Source organism: Oncorhynchus kisutch, linkage group LG25, assembly GCF_002021735.2.
Source record: "Oncorhynchus kisutch isolate 150728-3 linkage group LG25, Okis_V2, whole genome shotgun sequence".
Lineage (NCBI taxonomy): Eukaryota > Metazoa > Chordata > Actinopteri > Salmoniformes > Salmonidae > Oncorhynchus > Oncorhynchus kisutch.
Window position 1 is genome coordinate 1,345,426 of NC_034198.2, and position 14,438 is coordinate 1,359,863.

At 42.6% G+C, this 14,438-nt stretch overlaps 1 protein-coding gene across 3 annotated transcripts in view; it reads left to right on the forward strand.

Moving 5' to 3' along the window:
• Positions 1-9,052, forward strand: part of tdrd1 (tudor domain containing 1) — a 76,487-nt gene extending 67,435 nt beyond the window's left edge. For 2 of the 3 annotated variants that reach the window (XM_031805193.1, XM_031805192.1), the window contains exons 22-26: positions 2,865-3,032; positions 3,370-3,741; positions 4,117-4,185; positions 4,295-4,335; positions 8,197-9,052. In XM_031805193.1, the coding sequence (XP_031661053.1) occupies positions 2,865-3,032; positions 3,370-3,741; positions 4,117-4,185; positions 4,295-4,335; positions 8,197-8,259 (713 nt within the window). In that variant the 3' untranslated portion in view covers positions 8,260-9,052. The remainder of the gene's footprint in view (positions 1-2,864; positions 3,033-3,369; positions 3,742-4,116; positions 4,186-4,294; positions 4,336-8,196) is intronic. The other variant, XM_031805194.1, reaches the window with a different exon arrangement.
• The last annotated feature ends 5,386 nt before the right edge of the window (positions 9,053-14,438 follow it).

Genomic DNA, 14,438 nt, shown 5'->3' on the forward strand with positions numbered 1-14,438 from the left:
GACGCAGTGGAGAACGTTCTGCTGCCTGCAACATCCTCCATCATGACCGGTTTGGCGGTGGGTCAGTCATGGTGTGGGGTGGCATTTCTTTGGGGGGCCGCACAGCCCTCCATGTGCTCGCCAGAGGTAGCCTGACTGCCATTAGGTACCGAGATGAGATCCTCAGACCCCTTGTGAGACCATATACTGGTGCGGTTGGCCCTGGGTTCCTCCTAATGCAAGACAATGCTAGACCTCATGTGGCTGGAGTGTGTCAGCAGTCCCTGCAAGAGGAAGGCATTGATGCTATGGACTGGGCCGCCCGTTCCCCAGACCTGAATCCAATTGAGCACATCTGGGACATCATGTCTCGCTCCATCCACCAACGCCACGTTGCACCACAGACTGTCCAGGAGTTGGCTGATGCTTTAGTCCAGGTCTGGGAAGAGATCCCTCAGGAGACCATCCGTCACCTCATCAGGAGCATGCCCAGGCATTGTAGGGAGGTCATACAGGCACGTGGAGGCCACACACACTACTGAGCCTCATTTTGACTTGTTTTAAGGACATTACATCAAAGTTGGATCAGCCTGTAGTGTGGTTTTCCACTTTAATTTTGAGTGCGACTCCAAATCCAGACCTCAATGGGTTGATAAATTTGATTTCCATTGATCATTTTTGCGATTTTCTTGTCAGCACATTACACTATGTAAAGATATATATTTTTTTTAATAAGTATTCATGCAGATCTAGGATGTTGTTTTAGTGTTCCCTTTATTTTTTTGAGCAGTGTATATCACAGACACCAGCTAAGCACCCACACACCATAACACCACAGAGATCATCCATTCTACTCTGCGTCTCACAATGACACCACGGTTGGTACCAAAAATCTCACATTTGGACTCCAGATCAAAGGACAGACTTCCACCGGTCTAATGTCCATTGCTCGTGTTTCTTGGTCCAAGCAAGTCTCCTTTTCTTGGTGTCCTATAGTAGTGGTTTCTTCGCAGCAATTTGAACATAAAGGCCTGATTCACGCAGTCTCCTCTGAACAGTTGATGTTGAGATGTGCTGTTACTTGAAGCATTTATTTGGCCTGCAATCTGAGCTGCAGTTAACTCTAATGAACTTATCCTCTGCAGCAGAGGTAACTCTGGGTCTTTCATTCCTGTGGCTGTCCTCATGAGAGCCAGTTTCATCATAGTGCTTAATGGTTTTTTGCAACTGCACTTGAAATAACTTACAAAGTTGAAAATGTACAAACTTGAAATGTTCCGGATTGACTGACCATGTCTTAAAGTAATGATGGTCATTTCGCTTTGCTTACTTGAGCTGTTCCTTGCCATAATATGAAGGGTGACTACTTTGAAGAATATCAAATATAGTTTACTACATGATTCCATGTGTGTTATTTCATAGTTTTGATGTCTTCACTATTATTCTACAATGTGGAAAATAGTAAAACATTAAAATAAATAAAAGAGCAAGAATAACCCTTGAATGAGTCCAAACTTTTGACTGGCGCTGTAAGATATTGACTCAGGGGTGTGAATAATGTTAATCACTTTTGGCAGTGATTATAGTGGTAGGTTTTTCTGGGTTTCTAAGAGCTTTGCACGCCTGGATTGTACAATATTTGCATATTATTTCTTGTAAAAATCTGCAAGCTCTGTCAAGTTGGTTGTTGATCATTGCTAGACAGCCCTTTAAGTGTTGCTGTAGATTTAAGTCAACTGTAACTGGGCCACTCAGGAACATTCAATCTTGTCTTGGTCAGCAATTCTTGAGTATGTTTGGCCTTTTAGGTTTTTGTCCTGCTGAAAGGGTAATTTCTGGTCATGGAACATGGGACCATCACTTTACATGTTGCATTTATATTTTTTGTTCAGTATATAAACACATGTAAAGTAGGGATGCACGATATATCGGTGAACATATCGAGAATCGTCCGATATTAGCTGAAAAAGCCTACATCGGTATCGGCTGTCTAGTTTCATGCCGATTTTTAAAAACCGATGTTGAAGTTACCGTGCATACCTATTTAATGTAGGTACATGACATAAGGACGCCATGTAAAATTTTGCGCTACACGTGCAACACAGCATTCCTAGCCCACAATGTCTGTTGTGTGGATCGAGCAGTCAACAAGTCGAGCAGCCATTTGTAAGAGCAAGACAATTTCAGCGAGACAACTCAAAGGCGAAATCTATTAGCCAAGATAATGGAATTCATTGCCGTTGACAATCAACCGTTCTCTGTCGTGAATGATGTTGGCTTTTGCCGACTGGTCGAGCACCGTTACACTCTACCAAGTGCGCTATTTTTCAGATGTTGCCCTACCGGAGTTACACAGTAATAGCGCTAATGCTATTAGCTTCACGACATACTATGGAACGCCGTTTGGGTCTTTGCGTGTTAAAAAAGATACAGTAGCACAGTCAAAGCTGTGCAAACACCGGCCAGGAACGATGTGTTTACAATACCGCCTTTGTAATAAAGCATCATTTGTTGGACTTCTGGGGTAGCTAGCTTTAGCTCGGTACCTACCTAGCACCAATACAACCAGCCTGAAAACAATGGCCATTAGTGTGTGGAAGTACTGACTTGATTGTATGAAATGTGGACTACCCATTCCTTTTGACTATAGCCACATGGATGAAATCTCTTTTTGTCCTTCAAAAGTTGTTCAAGTCAACTATTTTTGGATGAGCTGCATACGGTACAAAGGCAAACATATTGTGTTTTTTTATGGACAGTCATCTCTGTTGTCCATCACCTGTCAACGGAGGGCTCAATCCCTAATTTTTGTACACAATCTCAGTGGCGCTGTACATGTAGACCACATTCCTCTAGATGAGGAGAGCTATTGTTTCACCCCGCAGGTGATAAGAATTGGTACAGAGCCGTGTTCCTGGAGACCACAGAGACTGAGGCCAGTGTTATCTATGCTGACTACGGCAACTCTGAGAAACTCCCCTTCGCCAGCATTCTGCCCATCCCCACAGAGTTCCTGGAGCTCCCTTTCCAGATTGCCCGCTGTGCCCTCACAGGTAAGAGGGGCCACACAAGGCAGAAGTCAACTGCACAGTCTGAAGTTAACGCCTAGCCCTGTAGCTGTGATCTTGTCCCGTTGTGTCTGTCTGGGCCTGTAGGAGCACTTTGAGATGTGATCTATGTCTGTGTGACTGGTCTGTCTAGTTTCTGTGGCACTCATTTTCTGTAGGTAAAGAGGGATATGATCTATGACTTGTGTCTTCCTGTCAACTGCCTGTGTGACTGATTCGTCATGTTTCTGAGTCTTCATCCCTGTATTTAACAAGTGCTCTGAGATGATACCTGTCAGTCTGTGTCATGTTGTCTGTCTGTTTGGCCCTGGCCCTGCTGTAGGTAAGGAGCATTTCCCGTCAGTGTGGCCCGTAGAGGTCCTGGAGCTTTTCAGTGCTCTGCTGAGTGACGGCGTGCTGGCCTCTGTCCAAGACTTCGATGGCAACTCCAACCTGCTGTCAGTCACCCTGCAAATAGAGCGAGGCGGGGGCCACCTCAACACTATGATCCTAGAGGGGCTGCAGAGCACACAAACTGGCAGCGCCAAGACCCGCAGACAGGAGCCAGGCCAGACCAAGACCCCCATCATCGCCACAGCTCCAGTCACGCCGGCCACAGCTCCAGTCACGCCGGCCACAGCTCCAGTCACGCCGGCCACAGCTCCAGTCACGCCGGCCACAGCTCCAGTCACGCCGGCCACAGCTCCAGTAACTGGTGTGTCAGTTCAGATATCCGTGTTCTTATGGTACTAATAGACAGTATCAAAGGGATATTGTAGTGTGTGGCAGGGAGCCTAGAGGTTAGAAAGGCCTACAACTGGACTGTTTCCAGTTTGAATCCCATGTGTGACAGGAAAATCTGGTGCTATTCTAGGTATCATAGATTGCATTTCCTGCTGTTGTGCTCTTCAGCCAGGCACTTAACCCCTATACTGCTCCAGGATCACCGCACTGTGGCGATGTCTTGGGCAATGTAACCATTTGTTTTGTTTTTTGCATCTTGCTCATTGTGTTTGTAGTATCTTCTAATTAAATATTGCACATTAAACCTTTTGGATGAGCTGTATATATAAATCTTATGTATTTTCAGATTATGCTGCCCCGAAGAATACTGGACCCAAGGAAGCACAGAGCCTAATTTGCTCAAAAAGTGTGAATGGTATGTCCAAATGACTCATCAGATACTGCTTGCTTGATTATTTTGACACATTATTGGCACATTTTACCTAGCTGTTGGTTAAGCACTGACTCCAGTATTTGTTCTCCAGATTATGCCTCTCCATGCTGCTGCCGGAACTTGGTGCAAAAGGTGAAACACATTTTTCTACTATTGCTACTAACATATTCAGTTGGTGGCACCAGGCCATGATTTGGTCACACAGTAATTGTTACTTTGTCACGCAGTAGAAAAAATTACTTCTAAAGTAATTCACAGTGCTAATGAGATGATATGATTCAAGTAAATAAATACATTGTTTAATCTGACACATCCAAGAAAGATTGTTGCTATATTTTACTCTCAAATTAGGTCTCCAGAATTTGATTTATTTTGTTCAATCAAATCAAAGTTTATTGGTCGTGTACACAAATTTGCAGGTACATTGAAATGAGTGTTTCTAGAACCAACAGTGCAATAAAATAAACACACACACAGTCTTCCCAAAAATAAAAAAATTTGGAATTATCAGAACGAGCAATGTCAGAGACCTTGACTTTTTCCACATTTTGTTATTCTAAAATGGATTAAATGGGGCGGGGGGGGGGTGGGTGAAAATGACCATTTTACATGAAATGACCAGCTATTGAATGGCACTACTGGCTGTTGAGGTGAGAGGTCCCACAGTTGACAGTGCATGTCAAACCAAAAAACCAAGCCATGAGGTTAAAGGAATTGTTCGCAGAGCTACAAGACAGGTCTGGGGAAGGGTACCAAAACATTTCTGCAGCATTGAAGGTCCCCAAGATCACAGTGGCCTCCATTCTTACATGGAATAAGTTTGGAACCACCAAGTCTCTTCCTGCAAGAATTTCGCTTTGTCATTATGGGGTATTGTGTGTGTGTGTGTGTGTGTGTGTAGATTGAGGCCTTGAGGTTTAAATCATTTTAGAATAAGGCTGTAATGTAACAAAATGTGGAAAAGGGGAAGCAGTCTGAATACTTTCCAAATGCACTGTACAGTCGTGGCCAAAAGTGTGAAAATAAATATTTGTGTCAATTCTCAACAGTCTGCTGCCTCAGTATGTATGATGGCGATTTGCATATACTCCAGAATGTTATGAAGATGAATTGCAAAGTCCCTCTTTGCCATGCAAATGAACTGAATCCCAAATAATAATAAAATCCCTGCATTTCAGCCCTGCCACAAAAGGACCAGCTGACATGTCAGTGATTCTCTCGTCTTTGGGACAGGGGACAGTATTTTCACATCCCCTGTCCAAAGTAAACGGCCTGCTACTCTGACCCAGAAGCTAGGATATGCATATTATTAGTAGATCTGGATAGAAAACACTCAGAAGTTTCTAACACTGTTTGAATCATGTCTGTGAGTATAACAGAACTTATTTGGCAGGCGAAATCCCGAGGGCAATGAGTTTTCACTGGGAATCCAGATTTCTAATCGATTTTCCTGCAGTTCCTATCGCTTCCACTGGATGTCAACAGTCTTTAGAAATTGGTTGAGGTTTTTCCTTTGAGAAATGAAGAAGTAACACTGTTCAGAACGAGGGTAGAGGGAAGTGTACTCTTTGATAGAGGCGCGTGACCTGAAAAGCTCGCTCCACTTTGTTTTCCTCCTTGAAAGTCCAGCAAGCTCCAGGACCGTCTCCTAAAGTTGATTCGGGGCACCACCAGTACAGTTCTTGCTCAGGAATGGCAGCAGGCAGATGTGAGTGCATCTGCATGCACAGTGAGGCAAAGACTTTTGGAGGATGGCCTGGTGTCAAGAAGGGCAGCAAAGAAGCCACTTCTCTCCAGGAAAAACATCAGGGACAGACTGATATTCTGCAAAAGGTACAGGGATTGGACTGCTGAGGACTGGGGTAAAGTCATTTTCGCTGAATCCCCTTTCTGATTGTTTGGGGCATCCGGAAAAAAGCTTGTCCGGAGAAGACAAGGTGAGCGCTACCATCAGTCCTATGTCATGCCAACAGTAAAGCATCCTGAGACCATTCATGTGTGGGGTTGCTTCTCAGCCAAGGGAGTGGGCTCACTCACAATTTTGCCTAAGAACACAGCCACGAGAAAAGAATGGTACCAACATATCCTCCGAGCGCAACTTCTCCCAACCATCCTTGAACAGTTTGGTGACGAACAATGCCTTTTCCAGCACGATGGAGCACCTTGCCATAAGGCAAAAGTGATAACTAAGTGGCTCGGGGAACATAACATCAATATTTTGGGTTCATGGCCAGGGAACTCCCCAAACCTTAATCCCATTGAGAACTTGTGGTCAATCCTCAAGAGGTGGGTGGACAAACAAAAATCCACAAATTCTTATAAACTCCAAGCATTGATTATACAAGAATGGGCTGCCATCAGTCAGGATGTGGCCCAGAAGTTAATTGACAGCATGCCAGGGCGGATTGCAGAGGTCTTGAAAAAGAAGGGTCAACACTGCAAATATTGACTCTTTTGCATCAACTTAATGTAATTGTCAATTAAAAGCCTTTGACACTTATGAAATACTTGGAATTATACTTCAGTATTCCATAGTAACATCTGACAAAAATATCTAAAGACACTGAGACAGCAGACTTTATGAAAATTAATATTTGTCATTCTCAACTTTTGGCCACGACTGTAATGGTGTAAGACAGTATGACCAGTATATAAATAGAAAAGCTGTGTACAGCAGTAGTTGTATAGGATGAACCATGACTAGAATACAGTATATACATATGAAGTGGGTAAAACAGTGTGTAAACATTATTAAAGTGACCCATGTTTAATAACTATGTACATAGGGCAGTAGTCTCTAGGGGGAAGGGTAGCGTACCGAGTGGTAGCCGTGCTAGAACAGTGATTAAGGCTAGTGGTGACATTCAGTTTCTGTCTCTCAGTCCCAGCTTTGATGTACCTGTACAGTAAAATGTATGTTTTGTGCACTGGCTATCCATTGATTTGATTTGTTTCTGTTAAATCGCATTCACTGGCTATCCATTGATTTGATTTGTTTCTGTTAAATCTCATTCACTGGCTATCCATTGATTTGATTTGTTTCTGTTAAATCTCATTCACTGGCTATCCATTGATTTGATTTGTTTCTGTTAAATCTCATTCACTGGCTATCCATTGATTTGATTTGTTTCTGTTAAATCTCATTCACTGGCTATCCATTGATTTGATTTGTTTCTGTTAAATCTCATTCATTGAACCTTATGCTCTTTTAACACTAGAACAGCCAACGTCTTTTGAACATGGTCTTTTGAGCGTCATGTGATTTAACAATTGTAATATCGCTGCCATTTTTAGTCATGTCCCCCACCGTCCTTGACTTTTCCTAAAGTCTTTCACACACTTACGTTGTGAGAATTTCAATACCGCAGAGTTTGTAATAAGCAGTTTTACGAGGACACTCAACAGTTAGTTGCCCATCTCATAATGCCCATTGAAAGTACACCTGAACTATATCAAAACTAATTCCACACAAAAAAATAATAAGTAGCATAAAGGCAAGATTAAATAGACAATATTCTGGTGGTTGACAATATTATCAATTGTGAATGAAGAGACTGAACAGTGTAATTGACAAAAAATTGAAGACTTCACCACAAAAAAAAACTATTGGAAAGAGCAGATTCTATGGTTTCTGAAACACCTACATTTGTCAAACGACTGAAGGGTTCTATTTTGATCACTTTGTTTGTAGAATAACCTATTTCATGCGTTACACACATGAGCAGTCGTGGCAGCATATAGCCTAAGCACAGACTAGTTACATAACTTTAGATATGCTGTTCTTTTGAAATACATTGTTTTTTTTAAGACCTGCCTAAACGAAATGATGAGTTTCTTTGTGATTGTGTATATTAAATAGATTTATTAGACTGTTGAAATGGACACGACAAGGGTGGATTAGTATGCCTCACGGCCCGGCGGTTCTAGTGTTAAGGACCATTTTCTGCCCAAAGTGTAGAACCAACATGTTTTGAACCCCCTTCTCTTTCACAGATTGATCAACTGGAAGAGCACATTCTGTTCCTCATGGAGAAAATAGGTGGATTGTCAAAGTGACTGCCATACACAACGAGTACACAACTCTATGTTCTAGGAATATTCATGAATACATGTAGGTATTCAGTTTAAGTGATTTATGCTTTGCAGTTCAGTTGGGATGTTCCCTCAAGGGTTTTTGGTGGGTGAATGTTGCATCTTGGCTGTGAAAGGTATTTACATTATGGATATAATATGATGGAACAGCTCTCTTGATCAGGACTTAGTTTTAAACTTTGGTTTAAAATTGCTAATCTAATTGTTTTAGGTATTGTTTAACTGAAATGTAATCATATTTTACACTTGCATCATAAACTAGATCATAATTGTACTTTACAGAAGTAAGCAATCTTAGAATTGTTATTGTTTTGTGACCATGTGGTCAGTACATCAGTAATGATTACATGATTATGTGCCTTCTCATTTAGTGTTCCACCATCTGTTGAAGAGGCATGGTTTCTAATTTACTTGTTTTAATTCAAGTTCAGTTTGGATATGGAATTGCGTTGTGACATTAAATGAAAGCATTTACTTGAGCAGATTTCTTGATGGCTAACCAAACAGCACAGACTACATGCCGATTAGAAATGTGTTTTAGTGCTTGATCTAAGATAAGACAACAATATTTATTTTCCTATGTGTGAAATAACTTCGCTAGATATTTGGGCCCTCATTTGCTCCTTGTAGATCTCACTTTTTGTCAAATTATCAATGTTCATTTCATGAGTTGAAGACCTTTAAAGGAGAATGTTGCTGTTTTTCAACCTAATCTGCATTTTTGATGTTAATTGCGTGTTATAAAAGGGTGAAGACACTTTTTTTTTTTTGTGTGTGATTTTTACTTGTTTTTGAGAAACTTACCCCAGTCGTGATAGACTTCCTCATTGCAGTGTGCGGGCATCCAAAAAGCATATCCAAAAACCCCCAAATATGTGCTTTTAGAAACACGCTCTCAGTATCGTGATGCAGGTCTTTAGATGTTGTACACATGCAATTGTGTCATTCCGAACTTCATCCGCAACGTTATATTCCATTTTGTGCAAGTCCAGCGGTTTCCCTCACCAGCTTGTGCTACTTCTCTGTGTAGCCTGCGCAGCAAAGAAGAAACGGTAAGTAAGTACATTCGTTTATTTGACACTTCTCAATATAAAAACTGACTTATACCCATAAGTTTAACAATGAAATATTTTTATAAAATTAGTAAGCTTTGGTTTTCAGATGTAAGAATGTCCTTGTTTTTATTTAACATCCACAGTTTTGGTGGCTTTCAACTTTCTAAATCCACCCTGAATCTACTCTTCCTGTGGGATCAAGATTTGCATCAAAACTAACCTAATCACACTACCTTGGAGTTTTGAAAAATGCAACTACAACTTTGAATGATCAGAATAAAATGTTCAGTTTTGAAATACCCGATTCTAAGATTGAATCCCATCCGATTGACGAAATCCGATCAATAAAGTGAATTTTTAAAAAATTATAAAAAGAGCCTATGGGATGTTGAAGCGTTGGGTAAAACACTTTCCCTGGCTGCCACAGTAGTTAGGTGGTTTGTGTCAAACTGAATTGCGCACCTTTTGATTTATGATGGGGAGGTGTCCAGTGGTAATTAAAATACATAACCAGGTGGTTTCACCTGTGGTTGTAAACAGGCTTTGTGAGGTACTGATTTTGTGGGGATAGAGTTTGTGTGGGGGGGGGGGGGCTGTAGTTATGTTAAGACTAAGTTGGCATGAAATAGTTTTATTTGGGGGTTGTCTGTGATTGATATATGTTGTAGCGTTAGGTAGGAACTTACGACCATAGATGTCAAATCTGTACCGTCTGATTTCTGTAGGAGAGTTAGACATTAAATATGTAACTTTGTTTTATTGCATTTGTGAGATCATTTAAGATAACTATTCAATGATGCTGCTGACAACAGTTTAAGAATTTCCATTGGTGATGGAAAAATGTCTTCTGTTCAGGGACATACAGTACGTCATCACGTACACTCTTTCATATTTTGGTCAGAGACTTATGTTAGGAACTCAGTCCTGCCGGTGGTCAATTGACGGGGTTGGTTGTGGTTAGTTTTTTTTAAATGGTCTTTTCACTCATGGTATACAGTAGATAACACCGTAAACCCAAGGCTAAATCTGCATAGACATTGTTAGTTCACTGTTACCTCAACATCAGTCGCGCCTCTCTAGACCCCATTCTATATTGTAGTAGATGTAGGGCGGTTTGCATCGAACTCTACTTAAAACTGCGATTTATGAAGGGGTTTGTCCTGAGGGGTTATTAAAAAAGGTAACCAAGTGGTCACCTTGCATTGTATGTAAGCACTTTTTATGTAGGTTTTGTGTGTGTGCCGTTGGTTAGTTTAGGCACTCAAGGCTGAGAGGAAGGGGTTGTCCTGTCCTGTGATCAGACCAACCAGTTTGAAACCACCAACAAACTAGACAATAGGTTGTCTCTTGTATCCAAGTGTCTGTGTTGGAAGTGAGGGTTAAGACATGTCTTTGCTCCCCTTTCCAAAAGGTTTAATAAATAGCCAGATGTGGGACATTAACCATGTCCATTGTGGTTAATTTATTTAGAACCAGAGAACAGGGGTGATTCCAACATGATTATGTTTACAAGTTGTTGAGGTGTTGAAAAGCTGAATGTACCGAGCTGTCTGTTTTTAAATACTAGCACACAGCTCAGACACTCTTGCAAACCCCACATGACATGCCACCAGAGGTCTCTTCACAGTCCCCAAGTCCAGAACAGACTATTGGAGGAGCACAATACTACTTCATAGAGCCATGACTACATGGAACTCTATTCCATATCAGGTAACTGATGCAAGCAGTAGAATCAGGTCAAAATACTCCTTATGGAACACCAGTCAAAAGTTTTAGAACACGTACTCATTCAAAGGTTTTTCTTTATTTTTACTATTTTCTACATTGTTGAATAATAGTGAAGACGTCAAAACTATGAAATAACACATATGGAATCACACAGTAACCAAAAAAGTGTTAAACAAATCAAAATATATTCTAGATTCTTCAAATAACCACCCTTTGCCTTGATGACAGCTTTGCACACTTTTGGCATTCTCTCAACCAATTCCTTGAGGTAGACACCTGGAATGCATTTCAATTTTAACAGGTGTGCCTTCTTAAAAGTTCAAAGTTGTGGTAAATCGTTCCTTCTGAATGCGTGCTTAACCAGCACGGCTACCACGGCATTCTGCAGCGATACGCCACCCCATCTGGTTTGCACTTAGACCCACAATGACCCAAAATCTCTAGAGCACCTTTATTCCACACAGACAAAGCTCTTCCTCACCCTCCAAATCTAACCATAACACTATCCTCCTGATTCTTGCTTACAAGCAAAAACTCAAACAGGAAGTACACGTGATAGGCTCAATTAGGAAGTGGTCCAATGAAGTGGATGCTAAGCTGAAGGGGCTGTTTTGCTAGCACAGACTGGAATATGTTCTGGGATTCATTCGATGGCATTAAGGAGTTTACCACATCGGTCACCGGCTTTAATAAGTGCATCAAAGACATCATCCCCACAGTGACCGTACGTACTGTACATATCCCAACCCGAAGGCATGGATGACAGGCAACATCCGCACTGAGCTAAAGGCTAGAGCTGCCACTTTTAAGTAGTAAGACACTAACCCGGACGCTTATAAGAAATCCCGCTATGCCCTCTGAACCATCAAACAGGCAAAGCATCAATACAGGACTACAATCGAATCCTACTACACCGCCTCTGGTGCTCATCGGAGAGACAGGGCTTGCAAACTATTGCGGATTACAAAGGGGAACCCCAGCCTGTGGTGGTTATTACTGTATTATCAAATGAGGGGAGACAAACTTATCACACAAGTCAGTTATACTAAATCTTTTCACTTATAAGGGAGCAAGGTCACTACATGCACACAGAGTGAATGGGGTTAGAGCTCTAATAATAAGGGGTTTATATAGAACTGTCACTTCTCAGAGGCCCTTTTTTATGCCGTGTGACCAGGTTACTCAGAACCATTGAGAAATGGAAACGATACAGGTCTATCTGTTCCTCAAGCTTATCTCTATCCCATGTCCTTGACTACACTCCTAGACCAGCTGCGGGGAGTGAATGTTGAAGAGATGAAACCTCCTTTCTCAGAAGCACAGGATTGGCACTAAAGAAATGTCTTTACTATTGTTAAGCATATTAATTGTTAGCGATAAATATTAAACAGAAAAAAGGTAAATATGTGATTTTTCTGCCCAGCGACACAAGCCTACCAGATGAGCTATACTCACTTCGAGGCAAACCAACACTGAACCATGCATGAGAGCATCAGCTGTTCCTGACGACTGTGTGATCACACTCTCCATAGCCGATGTGAGCAAGACCTTTAAACATTCACAAGGCCGCAGGGCCAGACGGATTACCAGGATGCGTACTCCGAGCATGCGCTAACCAGCTGGCAAGAGTGTTCACTGAAATGTTCAACATCTCCCTGACACATTATGTAATAACTACATGTTTCAAGCAGACCACCATAATCCCTGGGACCAAGAATGCCATGGTAACCTGTCTAAATGACTACGGCCCCGTAGCACTCACATCTAACACCCGAACAGATCCATGGATGAAGCAATCTCTATTGCACTCCACACTGCCCTTTCGTACTTGGACAAAATTAACACCTATGTGAGAATGCTCAGCGTTCAACACCACAGTGCCCTCGAAGCTCATCCCTGGGATTGAACCCTCCCCCCTGCAACTGGATCCTGGACTTCCTGACGGGCCCCCCCAGGAGGCGATGGTAGGCAACAACACACATGCTACACTGACCCTCATCAAGGGGACCCCCTCAGGGGTGCGTGCTTAGTCCCCTCCTGTACTCCCTGTTCACCCACGACTGTGTGGCCACCCACGACTCCAACATCATTAAGTTCGCCGACGACACAACGGTGGTAGGCCTGATCACCGGTGACGATGAGACAGCCAATATGGAGGAAGTCAGAGACCTGGCAGTGTGTTGCCAGGACAACAACCTCTCCCTCAACGTTAGTAAGACAAAGGAGTTGATCGTTGAGTACAGGAAATGGAGGGCCGAGCACAGCCCCTTTCACATCGACAAGGCTGTAGCGGAGAGGGTCGAGCGCGTCAATTTTCTTGGTGTCCACATCGTTAAGGATCTATCATGGTCTAAACACACCAACACAGTCGTGTAGAGGGCACGATAATGCCTCTTCCCCTCAGGAGGCTGAAAAGATTTGGCATGGGCCCTCAGATCCTCAAATGTTCTACAGATACAGCATCGAGACCAACTTGACTGGCTGCATCACTGCTTGGTGTGGCAACTCCTTGGCACCTGACCGCAAGGCATTAGAGGGCAGTGGATACGGACCAGCCGATCTCCCTGCCATCCGGGCAGTGTCAGACTCCAGCCACAAAAACAAGATTCTCTGGTCTGATGAAACCAAGATTGATCTCTTTGGCCTGAATGCCAAGTGTCACATCTGAAGGAAACCTGGCACCATCCCTACGGTGAAGCATGGTGGTGGCAGCATCATAATGTCAGGATGTCTTTCAGTGGCCGGGACTGGGAGACTAGCAAGGATCGAGGGAAAGATGGATGGAGAAAATTACAGAGATCCTTGATGAAAACCTGCTCCAGAGCGCTCCGGACCTTAGACTGGGATGAAGGTTCACCCTCCAACAGGACAATGACCCTAAGCACACAGCCAAGACAACACAGAAGTGGCTTTGGGACAAGCCTCTGAATGTCCTTGAGTGGTCCAGCCAGAGCCCGGACTTCAACCCAATCGAACATCTCTGGAGATGCTCTGGAGAAGCTCCCCATCCAACCTGACAGAGTTTGAGAGGATCCATAGAGAATAATGGGATGAACTCCCCACATACAGGTATGCCAAGCTTGTAGCGTCATACCCAAGAAGGCTCGAGGCTGCAAACGCTGCCAAAGGTGCTTCAACAAAGTACTGAGTAAAGGGTCTGAATACTTATGTAAATGTCATATTCAGGGTTTTTTTCATACATTTGCACATTTCTTAACTTGTTTTTGATTTGTCATTATGGGCTATTGTGTGTCGTTTGAGGGGGGAAATTTATTTCATGCATTTTAGAATAAGGCTGTAACGTAACAAAATGTGGAAAAATGTTAGGGGTCTGAATACTTTCCGAATGCATTGTATATG